Below are 24,283 nucleotides of genomic sequence, written 5' to 3' on the forward strand. Positions count from 1 at the left end.
CAGTAATCGAAGAAAATGTTGAACCCATTGACTTGTTTACTTTTTCTGGACCACAGGACTTTGACCTTTGGGAAAGCAAATGGGACCAATGGGAAAATTGAGACGATGTATCATCCTCACATTGCTTTGATTAAAGCAACTGACCTTTAGATTTATTATTGAGAAACCCTGGAGAAATGTATGTTTTAATCTTTCTTTCTACAGTAACTGTGCATGAAGGTTAAGGTTAGGCCAAGGTTGCGGTTATGAAAAAATAAATTGTTTTTAAACTTAGAGTATATTGACTGCAAGTGTAGCAAAGAGACAAACAACAAACTCATCTGCCGTGCGATGGCCGCAGATGGAGGGCGAACGATGTCCTACATTGGCAATCAACTTTGGTCGTGTCGATGACAAAGACAAACAGATGTGTCTTGAAACAAAAAAGCCATCGTGGGAACATCTTTGTTTAGAAATGTGAACAAATTGTTTTTTTTCTGGGAGCGAACTAAGCAACGGTGCACGGTTAATGTATGCATGAACTTTTGCAGTAGCGGCTGCTTTAATCTAGTCATTGGAGTTTTCCCCCCCCCTTCATGCAAACGAGGCCTAATGAAAAATCTCATTTCATGCCTTGTACCAACCTGTTCCTTTCACACCTACGCATTCAGATCAGTTTCTTTCCACCTCTGTTCCTCCATTCGACATTCATTGATCCCAGCATTGTTGACCAAGCTCAGTGTGAATAATGCATTCTGTGTTCTGAGAGAGGCCAGACACGAATTAAGATGCTGCATGGGTGAGGGAGGAGGAGGGGTGGGGAGGGTTGAGGGCTTCACGCCTTACTTATTTCTTTCACTGATCTGTTGCTCCTGGCACTTTCTCCATCATCAAGTTCATGCATACACACACGGGGCATGCAATACATGTTTATTTAGAAGTGTGTGTGTATTTTGCACACACAGTACACACTGAAGGCATCCTTTGTTGCAGTCTCAGACCATTCAACCATAAACGTATTGCTCATGGCCTCTTGTACTGCCTAATAGACAATTACTGCACAGCCCTGTTGGAAACCTCCACGAAGGTCGTGGCGGTGATTTTTTGTAGATATGCAAGTGCTGCAGTCAGTTAATGTTGAGCATTGCGTCTATTAAAACTATTTTCATTCATGGAGCAAAATATCGACAGATTCAGAAATACTGGTTGACATTTCCTGCATTATAGTGAAAGTTGAGCTCATGGAAGCTCACAGAATAGCCCGGATAGGAATGATTACACGGATGCCGCAAGCTCACCTCAAAGCATTCACTAATTGTTCAATCAGATTGCTCTGATGTAATCCCTATTCTGGTCACGGCGTTATACATAGAAGGTTTCTATAATGATTGCTGTGTGTCAGCGTTTAGATCATCGGTGTCAAACACAAGGCCCGGGGGCCAGATACGGCCCACCACATCATTTTATGTGGCCCGGAAAGACAAATTGTGCATTAACTTCATGTGGCAATACTAAAATTATAAATTGTCTTTTCTCCAATTTTTATTACCTTATCTTTTTAAAGTATTTGACGTTTTTACTCGTCTCTGATTCCAAAACTATTTAGCCTGTGATAAAAATGAGTTTGACACCTCTGGTTTAGATCCTCAATAAATTTCTTTCTGCCATTTTGGCTTGGCTTCAGCATCGACTCCAAATGTAATTTCTGAATTACAATTCGTAGTGTTTGTGTGTCAGCCTGGCATGAACGTCGGGCAACAATTGCTGCACGGCAAAGCCAAGGCCAAAAGCGAGAGGTGCTTTTTCCGGCGCGCCATCAGTCGTTGCAGTAAACAACATCGCTATACAGCTGCCCATGTGTGCGCACACTTTGTCATTCCATTTGAGACACTCTCACTTTGAGGTTGACCTTGGCGAAATGAGTTTACATAAGCTTAAAAATCTTTCTGGGTAACAGAGTGCTACTGGTATTGAACAAATGGAATGCACTACATTGTGATGGAAAACATTGAAGAATCTTAAGCGTGTGTTCACACTTGCACCTTTAAATTGATTTTATTCAAACTCCAGTCAATTCATTCTCATATATGTTCACCCCAAATAACTTTAGGACAAAATTCACACGAGCATCGACAAGTCAGGTGCACTGAAATTTTCCACATTTCAGATGGCATGAAAAAAAAAAAACACTTGACTACTGATGTAATTGACGTGTCTTTCGTTTAGCACATCAACATTTGTGACATTTTTTTTTTTTTTTTTTAAAGTCTAATAGCAGCACATTTTCCACCACAGGAGTAACCGTAATGTGTTTGGGGTTGTGCTTTTTAAGTGCACTCGGCAATTTGCTGGTGTATTGTACCCTGCTATCTTGTTCCCATTTATCAGTAAATGTCGGTTTGGCTCCATTTTGTGTCTCTTTCTTTGCTTGGCACTCACTTGTCCATCCAAAAAACCTTCCTGTTTACAGTTCTATGACCAACAAGAGTAGGCAATTACATTGCATGGTTTCTCGTGACATTTTTTTTGTGCTCTTAGACATTTTAATGTGTCATTGCAAATTCAACTAAGGTGGATTCCAACCCAGCAAATGACCCTTACAAGAGAAAACCATCCTCAGCAGAATAAAGGCTACTTTGTATGCCAGGAATCGAGATGACAATTTGACTGACTGAAAAATGGACTCTGGTGTTTGTCAGAGAAACGGCGCCCATTTAACTCAGTTGTCCTGGCGAGAGATAAAACATCAGCGTGGCGATAGACCATTACGCCGTTATGGACTTTGATACTTAAAGAGTCATTACATGGCAGGCGCATACGGACCTTGTGCACACACATCCCCGCGAACCCTAAACAAAGCAATCGGGAGTGAAAATGGCCTTGTGCTTCTTGTCTTTGAGTGGCTTATGGCTATTCAAACAATCTGGAGGGTGCTATTATTCTCACAGTGCACGCTTCACATTACGACTTTCTGTCTCCGTTGTGAAAAATGACTCGAGCTTAACTTCAGTGAGCTCCAATAACCTACACACTACCTCCCACTATCTCTTTTCTTTATCGTTGCTCTTTCTGTCTCTCTGCAGGACTTGGGCGTCCAGCTGCCAGTGAGATGTGATTCCCTGGCCGTTCATATCACTTTGACAAAGCAAAGTGTGCTATAACAGGTAAGAATGTGACAGTGTATGTTGATAACATTGTTTTTCTCCGAAGAATTCAAATGGAAGGCTAAGCACTACCTTTCTGCACTCATTTGTGCCTTCTTGTTTTTTATATTGCGTCCTCTACTTGTATGTCTATCGTGTAATATGTCTTGTCACCGTGGGATAGAGAAAACGTAATTTCGATCTCTTTGTGTGTCTCGGCATGTGAAGACGTTGACAATAAAGCAGACTTTGACTTTGACTTTAATTGCTCTGGGAGCAATTATGTGATTAACTGCAAATAAGTGCTAAAAGGTCCTAGCACATCACAAACATGTCACACAAAGCAACATTTTGCTATGACTTTATTAAGCTATTGCAGTTTAGCTAAGGTAATATTTTCTTAATATCCATTAAAAGACGATAATTGTGTTTTTTTCCGTTTCAGGTACCGGTAGTCATAAAAAAAACAATCAGCCTAAAAAAAGTTACTCGTAATTGTAGTTTCATACTACCTTGTACAAAATCTTCCAAAATAATTGTGTTGCTAATGACAGACTACACTCGCAAAATTAGCTTTTTCAAGCAGTTAAAAAATTGCCAAAGTGAAACTTTCGCCATTATAAAACCTTGATCAATTATAGGTCAAATAAACAAATGTCTATCTGAATGTTTTGAAGTCTTTTTTTTTTTTTTTTTTAATGGCATCTTTTCTTTTTAAGCATATTAATTGCCCTCATTGAGTTTTGCCATTAGTGGAGGTCTGCATGGATTTAGATTGTGAACTAATCGAGAAGGAAATACGGTTGCAAGCAAATAGCATACTCCATTTTCATAATGCAATACATCAGAATTGATCAATATGGATTATTCGCCAGTCATTTACAGTACAGGCAGTGTTTGAAGTTGTTTTTGGTCATTATCAATCATTAAAAGTAAGTTAACTCCAGTTAAATATTCAAACGATCAAACTCTCTAAACCATCTGGTATTTTTAATAAAGAATGACAAGGTCATAATAATTTCATTTCAGTGGCAGATGCAAAACACATATTTGATAAATCGCTGCCAAGACTCAGGAGCATTTTCATTGAATTCAAAATTTTGTATGACTGAGAATCGACAAAGGCACAACTTCAAAAGCCTTCGACTTCAGGTTCCATTACATTTTATAATTGCATGTACAAAAATAATACATAATTTTATTCTGTGTGACAGTAAAGTATGGCCAGCTATCATCTTATTAAACTCTACTGAGATGATGGGTTTCCAAACATAGCAGAGGCCGGGGGCATAGTCACAAAAAAATATACCCATGCACCTGGTGTGCTGACTTTTTTTTTTTTTGCACGGAAGCTACTGTATGCACGATGATGATATTTTTTTTTAAGGAGCCAAATTTGACCCATTGTTCTCTCTCGGGATCTCTGGGCTCCATCTGTGCCAGAAAGTGCACTAATTGGCCCGACAAATGTGCCCTCTCAGACTGGTAATGCAATCAGATGTGACACTGTGATGATGTGAGAGTACACAAAATAGCATGCAATGTGCAGCGCTTGTAACATACAATAAAAAAAAATATATCCATTTCTGGCGAGAAAATGAGAGTTGCTTCGCTCTCATCTTCATAAAGCACCTTTGACTAAATAATATATAAGTAAAATAAGAACAGAGTTGAACAAGTCTAACAACAAAACAACACAGACGCTGCACCATGTGGAGCTCAGACAGCCAGGCAATAAATGTTCATTAGTTGTTAACTTTTTAGAAGTAACTCAGCCCATATGATAATTGCTGACAGATGTTTCAGGCGCCTGTTTGCAGATGTTGTTATGCTGGCTCGGAAATTACCACGTTGATCACGTCCCGTGTAAAGGCCACGCTTCTCAGTGTGACCACATGGCGGATAGAGGAGCATCATCGAGAGCAAACTTTGCACAACACAACGCGGCGTTGCTATCGGTTTCATTTCAGTCAGCCCGCTGTGGCTTGAAGGCATCAAGAGGAGTTAAAGCGCAAAAGCGGGCCTTCATCTGTCCATGAAGCCACTCAGTGCAACTTATTTACAGTGCATTTACAAGCTGAGCGGGGCTTGTAAAATGTCAGATTTACGAGCGCCTTTTTAATTAGAAATACTGTCTTCTCGAGCCGGCCTGATGAATTGTACATTCAATTTATTGACGGTAGAGAGGGATGCTGGTCCTTAGTATCGGCATGCAGCCTTAACATCCTGATTACCATGTTTTTGTACTAAAAGGAGAAATAGGTCACATCTTTCATGTCTTAAAAAAAAACATGACATTTTATTTTGGTTGTTATTACTCAAGGTCAATAGAATTCATACGAGTCAAAACAGGTTCTGCAAGTTTTTTTTTTTATGTTACTTGACTTATAGGGTTTTATTTTTTATATCATGGTCACTTTTTGAAAGTTGATTGAATGTTTAATATTTTTCATACATAACTCTATAGAGTGCAGTAAAACCACATGAATTAAGACCGTATTTCCCGGACTATAAGGTGCACCTAAAAACCAAAAATCTTCTCAAAAACCAACAGTGCGCCTTATAGTCCGGTGCGCCTTATATATGGACCAAATTCCTCAATTTAAACTGGCCCGAAGCATTGTGTCGTCATAAGTGGCTCGCTGAAGACTATGAATCATGAATCAAAAAGACTATGGATCATTATTTTGTGATTATAAAGTAATTTGATGAGTCTGAAGTTAAAATAAAAAAGATAAAATGGAGAATATTTTGATTTAAATTAAAAATCTGACATGATGCATTAAAGGTGCGCCATATAGTCCGGTACGCCTTATAGTCCGGAAAATACGGTATTCTTAAATAATCTCTCTGAAAAACGAACATTATTATAAAAACAGATTCCGTCCTATATTATGAATGGGATCATGCTAGTGTAGCTAATATTGTATACCAGTGTCAGCATATACCTTAATGAACTTCCTGTTCAGTGTCACCCCTAATGTTTCCCTTCCTGGCTCTCACATGAGTCAGAATGACTCTTTTGAAATCCAATTCTGTGATACTAATGCTTCATTTTGCCAAGACAATGAAGCAAAGAAAGAACAACAGGAAAGGGGATATATCAGTCGTCATGTTGGGATATGAGGCAGGCATGTGCTTCCCGTTAGGCATGGACAATTACAAAAACTAGATTTGATACATTACCAGTCAGAGCCCACATTTTAAACACACATCAGTTTCATTCAGTAAATATACTGTGCGAATATGACAGCATTTATCACAAGGTGCAATATAAAAAGACTTTCATTCATAACTCTAAATCGGACCTTGACCAAGACAAATTGGCTACGCTATCAAGTATGCAATTCCAAAACGCAACGCATAAAAGCTGCTTTAATTAGCCACAAAATATTTACTCACAATAAAGCATATATTAATAATAATCCAAATAAAGCATTTTGCATTTCTACATTTAGTTTGCCCCCAAGCATACAACCAAAATGGCCCCCGACATTAAATAGAAAATCTGCAATTAAGGGATAATTCACTTTTTACTGACACTGTCACCAAGGTATTAATTAACAATTTGTTTATTATTGTGGTTTGCAGTGTTGCTCTGCTTCACACTGAGAACACTTTCTAATTAACCTAATGTTTTGGTCGGTGACTACACTGTACATTAGCATTTGTATGCTATTATAATTCAAAGGCCAGCTCTATCAGCCCTTGCGCTTATTTTATTGGATCTCTCACACACACATGTAAATGCTTTATTTGCTCCCCCGCCAACAGTCTCCATTAATACAAGCGTATTGTTCAAGCGTATGACCTTTGCCTTGAGTAGAGAGGCCTTTGTCCTCGAACAATGGAGTCCATATTGAAAACCCTGCCAGTCAATGCCGTCCCTCCAGCTGCTAGAGGAATAGCGCAGATTGTGCGGGGTCCAAGTTGAAGGCTTGGAGGAACAAACTTGTGGAGTGCCTGCATGTGGGTTTTTTTTCCTTCCCTGTATTGTTTGTTTCTGTAAAATGCAAGCCTGTTCTCAAGAATCAACAGATGGGCTAGCACAATTAAAACCAGCCATATTCCCAAGTGTGCACATATGTGTGTGTGTGTGCACACACATGCGCGCAGCCAGCCATACACGCAAACACACTTAGAGAGCAGGACACAAAGCAGATGTCTCTGGAAAAACGAAACCTGATCGACACTCTGATGCGGTGGAAGTTTGAGTGTCCCAAGCAAAACAGAAGTCAATCAATCAGTCACTCAATCAATAGATGTTTGTCTAGCTCTCTATCCACAACGAAGAAACAATTATGATTATTTACAGTATTTAGTGGAACTATCAAAGTCACCCTGAAGGTCAAAGAATTTGGAATTTAAACAAAAATTGCTATTGCAGCTGTCATTTGAGCAAAGATTGTTTCTGGTACCGTACTGCTTTCGGGAAAATCGTCCTGGAAATTTAAAGTCATTCCGCCATCGTCAGCTGAATTAATCTTCACCAAAATACCGTATTTTCCGCAATATAAGGCGCACCGTATTGTAAGGCGCACCTTGAATGAATGGCCCATTTTAAAACGTTGTCCATATATAAGGCGCACCAGATTATAAGGCGCACCTTCAATGAATGGCCCATTTTAAAACTTTGTCCATATATAAGATCTATACATTTGTCCCACGGGCTGGACTTTACACACGCCTTGCTGTAGTGGCTCAATATTGGTCCGTATATAAGGCCCATTTGATTATAAGGCGCACAGTCGGCTTTTGATAAAATTGGAGGTTTTTAGGTGCGCCTTATAGTGCGTAAAATACGGTAGTCGCTCCTATCACATACATTGACGGGCAGAAGAAAAAAAATGGCGGCTGGTGCAAATTTCTTAGACTAAATTGAGAAATAATGCCGTATTGTCAACCAAGTTAACACAGTATTGGCTGTTGTGTGATCAATCAGAGCGTGGCTATCTGAGTCCTCTATCTCAACATTAGGCCTCTTTGGACTTGTATTGAACCGCAGCAACATATCGGCTCACAGGAAATGAGCTTGGGACTGAAAGGTCACACTTTGGAATCCGACTACTACTGTGGCTGTGAAAATCTCAGCTCTTGAAATCCCTCAACAACTATCATCGCGTCTTTGACCTCTCAGCGCTTAACCTTTAGTTGTTCCAGCTGAACGTCTTGGTGGCCAGCGGTGCGAGGGAGTGTCGGCTTTGCCGAGCAGCGCCCAGGTGCGACTGTGTTCAATGTGCAAAAGCCATCCAACCTTTTCCTTCCTCTCGAGCCCCCCACCTCCCCCTTCCTCCCCCTTTAGCCATTCATGCAATGAGCCGGCTTAAATGGGGTCTCATGACTTGGCAGCATGCAATCATGTTCTCTTTTGGCTTTTGAATCCACCTTTGAAAGAACAATAACTAAGAACTAGAGTGGAACCGCTTTCAATTTAAAGGTTTCATTGTTTCACAGCTGAAGCAAACAATGGCCTCCCTTTGCGTTTCCTCTTGATAGACCCAGTTTGCGAGGCTAAGTAAGCCGCAGGTCTTGTTTGGATTTTTAAGAATCTGACTATGAGCGTATTCAGGTTTTTTCAGGTACTTGGCCTTGTGTAAACTGGTAGATTATATTCCTTTTTGAAAAGGTTATTGACCGCTTGTGAATATAGTCAATGACTAGTCATTCAACAGTTCAAATTCTTTTGGCACAAATAAAAATATTTTAAGTCATAGTTTAGTTAATGTGCTTGCAATACAAGTTGAAAACTGTTTACATTTATCACAGCATTTCAGAAACAATAACATTTATTTATTTATCTATTTATTTATCTATCTATTTATTTATCTATCTATTTATTTATCCACTTATTTATTTATCCACTTATCTATTTATTTATCTATTCATCTATCTATTTATTTATCTATTTATCTATTTCTTTCTTTCCTTCTTTCTCTTTCTTTCTTTATTATCGATCGAGTCTATTTTGGAGTAAGTTTCGCAATAAACGCACAAAACAAAACCCACATAAACAAATGCTGCATGTCATAATCAGTACATGTCAGTGGCAGGCAGGCCAACCTGTGTTGATCCTCGACGCTTTTCTCACTACTGCTAGTATATGATCCTTAACAGCATCTTCGGAGTATCCTGTTGACTGTGCCAAAGATACTACCTGTCCCTTGTGGAGTCTTAATTTCCCTCTAAGGATCATGACAATGCACCAGCATAACACTCACACACACACATACACATAAAGCACTTGCGGACACGAATAAGCGGTGACCTGAGTGCTCCTTCACAAGTACGTGTACACGCACGTACACACACACTTGACAAGTGGGAAATAGCCTTCAGAGATAGCTTTTGTCAACAACTTGGAAAAAGCGCATCTCTTTAGCATCAGCCGTATTCCTTGAAGGATACGCCATCTTATTTGTGAAGTGGCTGTGTGAATGTGATGTCAGTTTGCCATGTTTGACTTTCTCCTCCTTTTCTGTTGCTCCATTTTGGCTCCTGACACTCAAATCATTTCAAATGTTTTGTTGAGACTACAAGTACTCCTGAAATGACTGAAAGAAGTTTGTATTTTATGTTTTATGCTAAAATCTTGTGGATAAGTACAAGCCTCATCCATACTTGACTCTCAATACCATTCACTCTTAGAAACTTGAATCTTTTCAGAACTTGTTCTGACTGGCAATCCGAGTAGAAGGCCTAGAGCGGCTCCCTCCCTGCATAAAAGATGTGTGGAGCGAGCAATGAAAGTTTGATCACAAATTCCCTGCACGATTAATCATTGATAAACGCAGAGTCTACATACAGTTACATCGCAATTCTCTTTCATATGGGCGGTCAGAATAAAGTAGTGTCGCGATACAGTACAGCATGTGCCCCTAGTCAAATAGTCAAAACTCAAACTCAGTCAAAAGCTCGTCTTGTTGATGATGAGAGAAAAGCAAAAAAAAAAAGTATGTCTCCATTAGGGATGTCATACCGGAGTCCGAATCAACATTTTTTTTTGTTTTCTTGGACTTGACTCCTTGGCAATATTTTTCAAAGTATCAAAACAGTCATCTTAACTTAACAGCTAGCGCCAAAGCACAAGTCTTTGCGGGTTCTAAAATTAGTTTTTACCAACAGAAAATACAGTAGGTGGGAATCAGGGACAACAAACCCTGCCGCGGCCATGCCTTCATGTTCATTCATTAGCTTTGAGTTTGCTGCTGTTATGTGGGCACCTCTCACTGTTTGATGGTTTGTTGCTCTCGGTCTACTCCTTGTCGACTGTCATTAATAAAGCAACATGTTTTCTTTTAATTATTCTTCTTTGTCTACACACAGTTAATAAAGCATAGGGCCGTCTAAAAAAAAAAAAATATTGAGAATAATGAAATTTTCCTCTAACACTGTGGTGGTGAAAATAATATTTTTCTGTCTTGATGTTTACTCACCTGGACATTGACTTGAACCCGGACTTTACTTAAATTCGTTCCGTGACTCAAACTCAAGTAGAATTCGATAAAGCTGGACAATTTTGTATTAAATTGGGGAATAGTCCACTATAATACATTTAAAAGTATTAACCGGTATTATTGTTGTCAGCAACGCTCCACTTTTCTAGCCAGTATTTCAGTTATTGTTGTCAAAGCCTATTTGAAGCAGTGCAAGTTTATTTACAGAGGTGCCCCTGTGTGCCATGAAGAAAAAAAAAAGTATTGCACATACACTAGCATAATATAAAGCAAACAATAATGGACAAATAATCTCATGAGTTGTCCTCCATCTGTCCCTTTGAATGACTATATTTTCAATGCCGGTGCCCCTTTACTGATTGGAATATATCAGCACACGGGGGATATGAGACAGCAATAGGATCCAGACCTGGCGTGATTTGAATATGAAATGATTCAATTATTGATTTCAGTTATTTGGGTCTCGCGCCCCGAGGTGATATTGTAGCAGCGCAATCACCACGCTGACATTTAGCGTCCGTGTTTACCTTTACTGTCTCCGCTGATTGCCTCCAAATCGCTCGCCGTATGTCCTGCCGGAGCTCATTGTGTCATCACTTTTGTGCTATTTAGGGGAAAAAGTGATGGATGCGGCTTATCAAAAATGCAACAGTTTCTGCGCTCGGCGCTTGTGCGGAAAATAATAACATGCCCTCGCAATCATGGAAGGGTGATTGATACAGGAATGTAATTGAGCAATATTGAACATTACTAGCCTAAAAAAAATAAAATAAGAAATGTGTGCCTGCTAGGAATGAAATAGGGTTTGAAGTTCTCACCTCGACAGTGATGGAGACGTGAACTTCGATCCCCGGATATGCCTGCAAGCTGTGCTCTTAAGCTCAGCTTCAGCTCTGCAGGGACAGTAAATGCCTCGATTTTCATCTGATAATATTCCAGGTACACCTCTGAATAACTGCTGCTGCGTCGCCTGGCTCCCTGTATACTTTGAAGAAAATCGCTTTTTCGCTTTCCATTCGTTTGCGCCGATAGACGTGAAAATGTAATATCTGACGAATGTGTTTGCTGACAAATATTCCCAATATCGTCGCGGACATCTGTCATGAGACATTTTATGAGCACGGTTGCGCTGAGCTGCACGGCTGTCAAAGTGATTCGAAAAGAGGTAGTTTTAATGTCACTCCACTAAATAGAAATGTTTTTTTTCCTTGCACCCACTGGTGGATTTCATACTTATGAGTCAAGTTGACAATGTGGAAAATGAAAGCAGTCCTCCTAGGTGGATTCCGCCGCAGTTCTGATGCCATTTTCTCAGCAGTTAGACAATCCAACGTTAAGTGGATGTTTTATACTAGCGTTGGTGTTCATGCATTATTGAATTATGAACAGGGCCCGGTCTGGTAAGGGCCTTTTTGAATAAATATTTCACTACCCTGATCTACCCAGTTTCTACCTACCTGCTCCGTAATGTAAGTGGCAAGGGATGGGCCCGAAGTTCTCAAGCAAAAATTATTTCGCTTCTTAATTTAAACAGTGTCATCCGCATCCATAACTTAGAATTGCTGAATCGGAACAAATCTGTCACATTATTTCCTGGCAAAGTTAAAACATTGTTACTTTATCGAGGTCATCTGAATCTTTAGAAGTTTCATGGAAAGGGAGAACAATAGATTTAAGGAGCCCGAGGACAGGGGGACATTTTTAATCTTCTTTGCAGAGCATCGGGCACTGCTGGATTGAAGGATGGCGGAGGCAGCAAGACAAAAAAAAGAGAAGAGAATTAAGGTTGAGATACTGCAAGCTTATGTTGAATTTGGGGTTGGCTTCGATCAGCTCCCTCAGGGGGAGCACGGTGCAATGCTAGAGGGGGCATGTGACCATACTAGAATAAAGTGTAATTACACATACACTGCAGTAGGTGGCAGTGGTGCTCTCAGCAGGGAGCTATATATTTTTTTATTTTTCAAAATCAAAATTTTCTTCTTCCCAGGTTAGCGTAACAGAAAATAATGGAGAATTTAGATGACCATTATATTAAAATTGCAACATTTCGACTCAAGATTGACGAGTACCATTTTTCAAAAGACAAGACCCAATTGGATGTGATAGTGTTCAATTGAACAATGATGGAACTTTCAAGAATCAACAGTGTATGACGTGGACGGTCTTACTAGAAAAATAATTTTCAAGGAAATGGAGCAGGCGGCGGGCTATTTATACAACGACGGAAGCAACAAACACCGTGTAGTTAGCAAAGCAAAGTTCGCACGAGAAACCACCAGATGATAAAACTTTTATAACAAAAACATGATTTTTCATGCTTTGCAAGTTATTTACGAACATCATTTGTTACTAATAATATAAGAATTAATTTAGCCACTATGGTGCTCAGAAGATCAAAATGGGCAATTCCAAATATTGGCAGCTTTCCATAAGGATCCTAATTATGAAATGAATAGAAATAAGGACACCAACTAAAATGCTAAATGGGCAGAACAAGATAACTGAGTCCTTGATTTTTTTAGGGTATTTCAATCTAGGCCACACACGTCATTTCCTGCCTGCCTGTCTGTCTGTCTGTCTCCACCTCATCACAGCATCACTCACTGCTGAGGTGGCTGTTCTCCCTACTGTACAGAACAACCCCCCCAACACACATCCACACTGGCGCAAACTTCGCCTCGACGCGCCTGTGGCTTTAAGGCAAGGCTTTTGATGGATACACTGTGACAGGAGTGAGTTCGGAGCCCAGCGACAGAGGACGAGCGAGTAGCGAGCGAGTGTGTGTGTGACGAAGAATGCAGATGAATCAAAGTGAAGAAAACAATGGCTGTGGCAGTGGAATCAACATCACTGTATCTCTGGTTGACATAATTGATTGTATCAGAGGCAGTTTTGTAAACCATTACCTCTCTCCGAACGTGAACGAATGACTATGTGGATGACTGTGTGTGGCAACTGCGGAGGAATTTAAATCGTTTTTACAAGCAAAAGTGAAAGGATTTTTTTTTTCTTCTTCCCATCTTCTGGCTTGATTGAATACATCTTTCTGACACCTCAGTCCCAACAAGTTAATATTTTAGAGCACTTATCTGCACATCAGAAATGACAAACCCAACAGTTAATCATTGAATAATACATAATTTAATCTTTCCAGTACAAATATTGAGTACAACTAGGTAGAGCAACACTGGCTGCCTTTTAATAAAAACTCCTATTCTACACAATGAAATACGATAGGATACGATACAATACTACGATGCGATGCGATACTACACAATGCGAAACGAAGGGATACAATGCGATACAATGCTCAAACTCTATAAGGTGCCACCACAGTAAACATAAAATATCAAGGACATAGGTTAATAAATACATTTTGGTGAATGTATTTAAAATAGAAAGTTTTTGATCATATGATCTATATTTGTCTGACATTCGATGTCCAGAGGGTAAGCAAGGCTTTAAACTAGTAGGCTGATTCATGTTTGTAGTTTTTTTTTGTATAAACATAATCAAGATAGTTATGTTATAAAATTTTCAGTTTCCTTAGATGTGCCAAGATAAGGGCTAATAAGTTGGCAGTGTGGAGAAACTTTGGATGCAGTGTCAAAAACACGACAATTAAAAAGATATGCTCAATGTGGCGTGATTAATTGAGCAATAGATTTATCTTTGCCATCTGATGCTCAACGTTGTTATCTTTCGAGTGCAAAGTTAATATGTGAACTGTGTAGGTGTCCCGAATGTTGCCAGGTCCTAAAGTGTTACTGTGTAAATGAATATTTGTTCAATCATGATATTTGGTTGATTCCGATCGCTTTTGTCACTCCCACTGCAACCACCCTATCAGCCTCGGTCCCTCTGTCACTGTTTTATCCCGCACTTCCATCTCAATTTTCCTCAGCCTATTTCCTTCTTGACCTCTGTATCTCCTTCATCTCTCTTTCCTGCTCTCATATTCTTTATCTCGTTCCCTTATCCTACTTGCTCCCTCCTTCCATGCAGTCTAGTCTCGTGAGGGAAAGAGAGCGTGTGCAGCTCATGAGGCAAAGAAGACGCGTGCAGTTGATTAGACGGGAGCATTAGAAAGTTCACATTGGATCAGACTGTAGTGTCTAGCCGCCAGGCAATGAGGGATACAAACGCCCGAGCATATAGACGAGGTCGTCGGCGGTGGAATTTTCAGGGAGGTTTTGGGCGCATCAGATTTCCGGGCGCATCCTCAGAGCGGTTGGGGGGCAGCCATGCGGAAACGACAGTGGTCCGGTCAAAGCCGAAACTCTCCCAGATGCAATTTTCTGACGGGCAGAGAATGTCTAACATGGAGGGGGGTGGGGTGCTCCTGAGCCCATAGCTTTCAGGGAAAATAATTTTGAAAGGAACAAATCTTTAACGAGAATTTGCCGTTCCCTCCTAATTGGTTATGAATGTTGCAAAGCCAAAAAGCCACACAAGGACAGAAATAAATTAATGACCAATGATGTGGCTAATGAACTTCATGAAAATAACCAAACACATTCTCAGGGGGATTTCTAGCGTAAAGGGTTTTTGGTTGGTATTTATTTTTGTTTTGCAATAATGTTCTGATACGTGAACACATTTAATTTTTTTTTTAAAAATGCTAAAAAGAGCTGCCACGTTATGAGTAGTAGGTAGCAAAAGACATATAAAACAAGAATGAAGACAATTAGATTTAATTACAATATAGACATCAGGCTACATGCGACTAGCCAGACATTGCCGCCGAGAATTTTAAAGTGACCACAGCATGTCAGACTGATGTAGGGGTGACCTATTGCTCTAAGGCTACACACTCCTGCGCTCTGCACTTCTATGCTGGGAAGCCACACAAAAGATTTACAAGGCACACTGTATGTTATAAATTGCCAGGCAGGCCACTTGTCTTCAGGGCACCATGAAAATAGTGCACATTCCTACAGTCAGGCAGGCAGGCAGGAAGGCCCCGCACCCATCTCATCGTGAATGTGTGTGTGTGTCATATTGTTGCGTGGAAAACAACTCGTGGGTGTAGCCATACTGCAGCAAGATGCACCCGGCCAATGTAACAATGTGTCATCTTTAGTCGACGTCGGATTTATTCAGATAATGGAGTGTGTGTGTGTGTGTGTGTGTAAATGGTAATCATGGGTTTTACAGCCAAACTACCATGCTTATAAAACATTTGTTGACTGCATTGTGTTTTTAGAGTATCATTAAATTAGATGTTCAAATGTATATATACACAATCACTGGTGTCGAGCCAAGAATCTCACATTTTAGTGAGTTTCATATATTTTCAAAAATCAGATTGATCAATTTCCACCTTAATGATCATTGTTAGTCCTGTATTAACTCTGTATCGGATCAACACCAAATCTTGGAGTATCACACACCACGAATGAAATCCTAGCTGTTTGTTGTTTGTCACACTAAAGTGTGTTAAAACCCGGGACAAAAAAAAAACATGTGACTATTAATTAGGAATCCAATTAGCTTCGCGTGGGCTCCACCACACGCAACGACAATACGGATGCATGTTGAGGCAGTCACGTCAAGCCATCCATGTCATCGGGAGCTGACAGGTTGTGCTGTCTCAGTACGAGCCTCCAGTCACTCTCAGGGGCCCCTCACTGCTAATCATTATCTTGGGCTTCATCAGCAGAGGGCAATTACAATGAAAGGGGAGGGGGTCTCCATTCAAAAGCGCTCATGGTGGTTCAAATGTGTGCACGGTGTATTTACACAGTATCCATCCGTTGCACTTCACTGTGCATGCTTGTTTGCAAGTGCTTGTCTCGCTCGTTACAGGCCATTACAGGCGATGCAAAGAACACCCACCCACCTACCCACCCTTCCTGGATCGTCTTTTTAGCTACCTGTGTGAGTCATTCTAATCAAATGTCTGCCTGTCTACCAGTCGGGTGCTGATGATGTGCTTCACTGCCCTCTCACTCTGTGTCACCCACCCAACCTCATTAAGCACACACGGGAAGGGTCCGTGGTGGTTTAACCCACCCCAGCAAGCCAACTGGAGGTAATTTACCATAGGTTGGCAGACACATGCCATTTTACTGAACACACCGCACGTCCCCCTGAGCTTTGCTCCCGCTCAGACTTTTCACTCCAATAGAGCACAAAAGAGCGAGAGTCTTAAGAAAGACAGGAAGTAGAGAAGGAGCAATAAAAGAGGCATTTGGTGTCAAGCGCCCCCTTGCAGAGGTGCAAGGCATTGTGATGTTATACAATACAATACAAACTAAAACAATAGCTTATTTTACAACAGCTGCAGCTTCACAAATAACAATGGGGACAACCACAAAGAAAGTGAAAAAAGAAAACTGACTTCTGTTTCAAATATTGCAACATTTTTCCCACCAATATTAATGAACCATCTCGATATAATGCAAACCACAGTCACAATAAGAAACGTCTTAAATTAACATGTCTCATGCAGTGGCAGTGAAATCTGATCTTAATTTCATTCGCAAAGGCAGACTACGCGATACACGTTGTACCGATTAAAAACAACTAGAATTGCTTCCGTCATTTTCTTTTATGCACTTTAATTACAATAACCAATTTGTTATCAAGCACTTTGAGCAATTGTTTCTGAAACTTCTGCTTTGCTAATTACGTGCATGCTTGTCTGTCACGACTGAATTCCGTTATTTGATTTAATTCCAATTAGGAAAGACATATAAATAGAAGCAAGGAGAAAAGGATGGAATTTGTTTAATCGCTACCATGCAACATTATTCTAAGATTTGGATACAGCTTGGGTTAGCAAACACAGCATGGGCACATTTGAGAATCCCTGCCGCAAGGATGAGGGGGATATATGGGGGGCGGAGGTCGGGTATCTGGTCTCCTAGCGATAAGCACGTGTGTTGCAGACTGTGAATGCACGAACGTCTACGTGTGTGTATGTGACATCTGTTGACAAGGTAGCCTAGTCCGGTCAGCCCTCATTAGTGGAAGAGAGAAGCCCTGAATGAGGAGTTCTGCGACAGACAGGACTCTCTCGTTAGGGGATAGTGCGCACGAACACACCGCCAGGGTCAGCCCGTCTTGGCACACAGAATCTGCACAACATCAATTAGTTCATAGATGGTTGCAATCTATTCTGTCAGTGTTGTGGCCCTGGCAACTGCCTGCAAAGAGTTATTATTCAGGGCTGGAACATACACTGGACATAAATACTAACTCCCCAGAGCATGCAACATATTGACCATTGGGTTATACATTAAAAATTCAGACACATTGTTTTTTTCATTTCGACTTACTTTTCAAAATGCTTTGAGCAGATGTGTGCAACAGAGGCAAAAATACCGCAGGGCTCCTAAGCTGAACAGAATCCGGACAGAGACGAAGGGTGATTTTTTCTTTTTTCTCAAATTCCCAAGGCTTTTTATTCTACTGTAATATATGAATACTTTGGTTCCAAGTATCTTAAAAGATTTATTAACAAGGTTTCAATCATTTTAGGAGTATCCAAAGATGTTAATCACAATACAATAGAGTATTTGAAAAGGCCTGAATAAATAATAAACATCCTAATTGGATTCAATGCTACAATTACCCTGGAAAAAATGTGTTGAATTAATTAAATTCTAATCTATCCATCCAGATAAATTGTTCAAGTACACATATTGTCTACATTTTCTTGGATGTATAGTTTTAAAAAAAAAAAAGGATGTATCCAGATGATTTTATTTTGCGCAAACAGTAAAATAAATAAAATTTCATGGATTCAATAATTTTTTCCAGTGACGTATTAATCATGCTGAGGCATTATTCAAAATCCAAAGTGTTTGCCTTTTGCAATTCCACTGTGGCTTAAAACACACCAGCAACACAAAGCATTTGAAAACCTCAACCTGCCATATTTCATATTTTCAATCGCAACAAACAGTTTAACTGACTAGTTAAGGCTTAATGATGCAGCCCTCATCTCTAATATAACACCTCAGTTACTTCATCAATTTGGGTTCAGATGGAGCTCACAGTGTTTGCCAAACCTTTAGACAGACCGTGTAAACACAACACATATGTTCTTCTGATTAACGCCATTACTGCCTATTTACCTCATCATATGGAAACCGATCAACACATAAGATCCTGAATTGACAAAACACAGCAACGCTCAACGATCAAGCGTGGACAATATAATTAGCCAAGCATATGTGAGAATCCGACTGATGTGAATCATCAACTTGAATGATTTAAAGTCAGATTAGCTCGAGGCTGTCATTCAAGTGCTCCGGTGTGCAAAGTCAAGCGCGGTGGAAATGAGAGGGTTAATTAACCGATGGGGGGGAGACAGTGGCCGAGCAGCATACGGAGTGATAGAATAGCTTTTGAATTATGGAACAGTGGAATGCTGCGGCTGGTGGCGTCCGGCCATATGTCAGCGTATACCGCCTGTGTCTAACCGAGGGACAGCTGGTCAGATTGCTCATGTTCAAGTGAGTTAGAAAGCAATCAATCAAAATGGGGCAGCTTGTTGAGTTGTTTAAACGGGTCTAGAATACGCCGCTTGCCTATTGTTGGTGCCATTAGGGATTTGTCAGGCAGTGAAGATATTAAATGAGGCCCCAAAAGAAACATCACCTTGCCGTAGAGGAGATAAAGCCTCGGAGGTCATGTTCAAGATGATTTAGCAGAAAGCCTGAGTTGATGAGGCTGGAGTAGTTACATTATTGCACGTAGGATTTTCAATTTCGACTGACAGACGTTCAAAGCATTCAAGGAAACGGTTGCTATATTTTCCCTTCCGCCCTTTTAGCTGTTGGCGAGTTGTAGAAAGGACGTTTATAGATTTACATCAATATTTAAGAGACTCTATTTTCAGTACAAGGCTTCAGTGCATACCAATGTGTTCGTCAGTATCTCCATTTCAATTATGAATCAAAATGCAGAAAGTATTTGACACCATTTTGTCCTATAGGCATTTATCAAAGTCATCTCTCCAATACGATCAGTATAATGTCAGCGACTTATTGTCGGTGGCAAGATTTCTTTTTAAGTTGGCCTCACCATTTTGGCTGCGTATGAACAAATTGTAATGCTAAATTGCTAGCACTAAAATTATGCCTCAAGCATTTTTTTGAACCAAACTACTGACCTTCCCATTTCACTCCTAATAAATAATTTTACAGTTTGTATACTTTTGCCAAAATTCACCATAAGTGGTTTATTAGATAAAGTAATGAACCAAGCTCAAACATGTTTTCCAAAATGTCAAAAGTTGACACAATTACTACAACCTATATTACATGCCCACAGCATGGCCTCCCGATTTATATGGATGTACAACAATCGGCGACAGGTCAAGTATCCATGCAGCTGCTAGGTGCTAATTCTAATTTATGACCCCAATTTAAAGCAAATGTTTCCTTTTTCAGATTTATTAGGAGAAAGCACAGAATAAATAAAAACCCAGATGACCAATCTCAGCGAAGCCCAATCTCAAGTGTGCACACGTCTCCAGCATGAAGCTTTTTGTCATTGTGGCTACTCAGGGGATGCATTATGCATATACAGCATGTCTCTGGTGCTTACAGAAGGTCAACGTGTCAGCTTGGCAGTTTAAATATATGAAATAGAAACCTGCTATTCACTTAATAGTTGCAGCAGAAGCAACGCGGCTATTTGCCTACACAGCATGACATGATGGAGATGCACTCTGTCTCTTAGTCTCTGCTGGGCTTCAAACTGTTTGGTCACCCTGATCAATAGTCTCTGTTACACATGATATATTTCCCATGGCTCCGACTTGCTGCTTTTGCTCCATCTGTGCCATGCGCCTGCCCGTGCTCCTCTCGGATTCCCTGTGAAGGCTTTGAGGCATTTGAGCTGCCGTTATTGTTGAAACGCTCCCGCAAATGGTCATTTTATTTTAATTGGAATGAGAGATCAATGAAGTTAGAAAGTAGCAATTTGAGAGTACGTAAAGAAAAATGTTGCATTGATCCATAGCTGTTTTGAAAACAGTAGGAGAAATGATGCAAAAAAAAATAACAGCCACCATCTTGTTATTGTGGATTGCATAATTAGACTCAAAGCTGACTTTAAAGCTAACTCGAAACTGAGATTGAGGCACGATTGCAACATTTAACTTGTTTTAAAACAGCACAGATTTATTCTTTTTTGGCAGACAGATGAAAATTGTCGGATGCAAGCTTTCTCATTAGTGCTTCAAACTTTTATAACTAAATAAACTTTAGACCTGTAAATACAGCAACATCAGATTATTTCCGGTTGCAGAGACATGCCAGGACACATTTTGATTCTTTCTTTCAAGTATTAGTGTGCTTTTAAACATCTGCTCTCCACACTCCGCACATAGTTGATATTCAATTTCTACATATTGCACACAAGTATTAAATTATGAGTATGTGTGACTACGGGAAGCGGCAGAGGCTGTTTAGTGTTTGTATGTTTGTACAGTTCAGAGCAGAAAAATATGTTTTCTTTTTTTTTTATGATGCATTATTAAAAAGGCTTTTACCATTCCCAAGTGTGCTTTGAGGATTAGAAGCGTGCGGAAAGTAATGTTTGACTAGCAAATGAAAATTCATTAAAAATCCTCCAAGCTTGCAATTATTTGGATCAAGATTGCATTTAATATTTTGTAACCTCTTTCAATTATTTTCAATACAATTTTACACCTTTGCATAGTATAAACACATGATCAATGTTTTTTTTTTTTTTTCAGGATTACTAATAAATTGTGAGAAGCAGGAAGTACATCCTCCTCTACTTCCGGGCCAACCGAACGTCATGTGGACCAGATGCCTCCTCTTCCTCTCAATCTTGTTTGCTCCCATTGCCATCGGTAAGAATTTTCACACAAGCCTCACTATCTTTAAGGGACTGAAAATTCCATCGGTTCACTGCTATGGATGTCAAATGAGCAAACCGAAAAAATGTATTATTTCAATACCATTCATCAACCTCCATTCATTAAAAATTTTAAAATCTAGCCACATTCATACTTGGGGGGTGGTATGTCACTTAAGATAACTCGCTTGTTAACTCCACATACAGGAAGCCTCGAGCCGAGTTCTGTAATGGTGACGTGCAAGGCCACCGTGCTTCTGTTAATCACGGTTCACAATAACAAGCACAATCAATCATATGTATTGTATACTTACTCTTACATGAAATATGAAAAGGTAGGTTGGACGTTGCCTTGACGATACAGAAAGGAGATTTTACAATGACGCATCATGTGAATCATTGACTTTGTCTTGATATTGGAGTTATTATTATATCTCTCCTCTTTGTCACATCCCTTTCATGATGCTCAAAAGGCATTTCAAGATTCCCCTGCAATAATGAGCACATTTTTGCTAAACTGATTTCAATTTAATTTGGTGCAGGATTACCAATGTGCTCCATTTTGCATCTGGATGACGATGCTTTTTTTTCTTTTTTTTTTTCCATGCTTCAGTTATTACAAGCAAGTGCTCAGATGCCCCAGCCGCTTGTCTGTGTATTTCCCCCTGTTGCTGCTGCACTTTGATGTCTGCTAGAGGGAGCTCTGGCCCTCTTGGACTTAATCCCATTAATGGCTTCTGTCAATCACCCCGTTGTGAAGAAAAGCTCCTGCGGATGAGCTCAACACACTTGCACAGGTCTCTAGTGTGTGTGCACCTGCACCTGCATCCTCACACTGCAGACATGGATGCTCATGAAAAGAAAATAGACGCCTAGGTCCCATTTCAAAAGTTTTTTTTTATTTTAATGCCAGTCTAAAGCATCTGTATCGATGTCTAAAGAATAAGTCGGCATATGCAAATGATGCTGTTGATACTTAAACAGGATTAGTTGAAACAAAGACCCTTTAGCTTGAGGACACGGCATCTTCTTCTTCACAGAGCCTTGGCTTGTCATTAAGCCAAGGGATGCATGCTTGACATTACCCATGTAGATCACTGCAGTGTTCTACTTCTAGAATTATCCATGGAAGGCTCTCAAGCAAACTGGATCCAGTAAGGGTTGGTCTCCAATATCCATCAACCCATTCAGACTATGCCAATGTGTTACTGCTCGGGGTCATGGAGAGGAGATGTAGCCTATTCCAGATGACACCCTGAATCAGTTGCCAATCAACCACCAGATATTGACAATCATAACTGTGGTCACTGTGAGAGAATCGATCTTACGCTGCCTGTGTGAAATTCAGTTCATTCTCTGTTCATCTCACGTAATGTTCTACGATTGGAGTTTGGGGGATTTGCAGAAGCTCTAAGTTACATTTAGTTCTGTCTGTATTGTTACAGATGTTGTGCATTGTTTAGACAATATTACTACAGTAATTCATGGGGGACAGGGACCAAGTAGTGTTATAAATTGAGAAAGAACTAAATCAGAATTGCCTATACTATAAGTAATGATAACTAGTGTCGGGATAACGAAGTTTCAAAATCGGTGAAATTTTCAGTGTCCCAAAAAACAACAACAACAACAAAGAAGTTTAATTCAATAGTGACACTTGAGTAGTGAAATTTTAACTTAACTACCACCCTAAGACCTCCTTCAACAAAAGGTCATTAATGCCTGAACTCCAACAACGAGTTTATTCGTGCAAACATGACATTGAATGTTGTCCAACTTCAACCAACAACTTCACTCAACTTAAACCTTGACCTTCCCGTACACACGAATAGTTTAACAATTACTATGCCACATCATAAATCAAAGTTTTCAAAAGTGAGTTGAAAAAACAAGAGGGGCATATCACCGCGGCGGGAGTGCTGTGTGCCATTTTTGGCCAAAGTCAAGGACTTTTAGCTGTAATATGATAAAAAAGCATGAGGATAGAGACTACATAAGTAGTGTAAATGCGGGACTGATTTAAAATAAATTGCAATGTGTGCAAAGGGTCACTTGTGTGACCTCCAAATGTCACTCTGGGTGTTTTTAGGGGTGGGAGGGTGGCTGATTTATGTGATTTTAGTAGTTTTTTGACAATGTAAGGAAAAGCTGCTGCGCTTTTTCCTCCTCAACCGAGGCAGCATTTCAGTCACATGGGAGCATTGAAGAGAAAAGTCTCGCCTCTATAAAAGTGCACATGCAGGGAATGTGCGGATGGTTTTTCTATAATATGTTGCATCTCAGCTCCAAAATATTCTTTCATAACTTTTATAGCTGTATAGATTGCAGTACACATAAATTGTCTGGTCCAGGACAGAGGAACACACAGGCTGTTGTTAGATAGTTCACCTCACTGCTGTTTTTTTCATTGGTTGACAATAAAATGAAACTAGAACTAGAAAATCGCGATTCCATCGAAAATTGACTGAGGATACCTTGATGCTGCCTTGGAGCTAAAATGGCAAAGAAAGAAAATAATACAAGTCTGTCATAGCATATCAAATCCATCCTCAGAAACTATGCAAATACACAATGTCCCCGAACGTCTGTGAGAAAAAGAGAACAATGGATGAGGAGCAGAAAAATCTAACTTGATTTTTAGTCAGTGTTTCCATTTGTGAGTGATGAATATCAGAACCTTCTCCCTTGATGAGTTATAACATTGTGGTTGTTGCTGAACGGTATTTGTACGGGCAATGTTTAAAGTAAAGTTCTTTAAATATGACCAAATAAGACTTAATTTACTTAAAACTTAAGATTAATTATTAACTGAAATGACCGAGGGCTAATGAGAAGATGATTTGTATTGCAGATCCATCAAGT

At 39.9% G+C, this 24,283-nt stretch overlaps 1 protein-coding gene across 6 annotated transcripts in view; it reads left to right on the forward strand.

Annotated features, from left to right (window-relative positions):
- Positions 1 to 24,283, forward strand: part of adgrl3.1 (adhesion G protein-coupled receptor L3.1) — a 114,469-nt gene that overhangs the window by 11,358 nt on the left and 78,828 nt on the right. For all 6 annotated transcript variants that reach the window (XM_061274817.1, XM_061274822.1, XM_061274820.1 and 3 more), the window contains exons 2-3: positions 3,063 to 3,143; positions 21,297 to 21,416. In XM_061274817.1, the coding sequence (XP_061130801.1) occupies positions 21,362 to 21,416 (55 nt within the window). In that variant the 5' untranslated portion in view covers positions 3,063 to 3,143; positions 21,297 to 21,361. The remainder of the gene's footprint in view (positions 1 to 3,062; positions 3,144 to 21,296; positions 21,417 to 24,283) is intronic.

The sequence above is a fragment of the Syngnathus typhle genome, linkage group LG3, assembly GCF_033458585.1.
Source record: "Syngnathus typhle isolate RoL2023-S1 ecotype Sweden linkage group LG3, RoL_Styp_1.0, whole genome shotgun sequence".
In the NCBI taxonomy this organism is placed as follows: Eukaryota; Metazoa; Chordata; class Actinopteri; order Syngnathiformes; family Syngnathidae; genus Syngnathus; species Syngnathus typhle.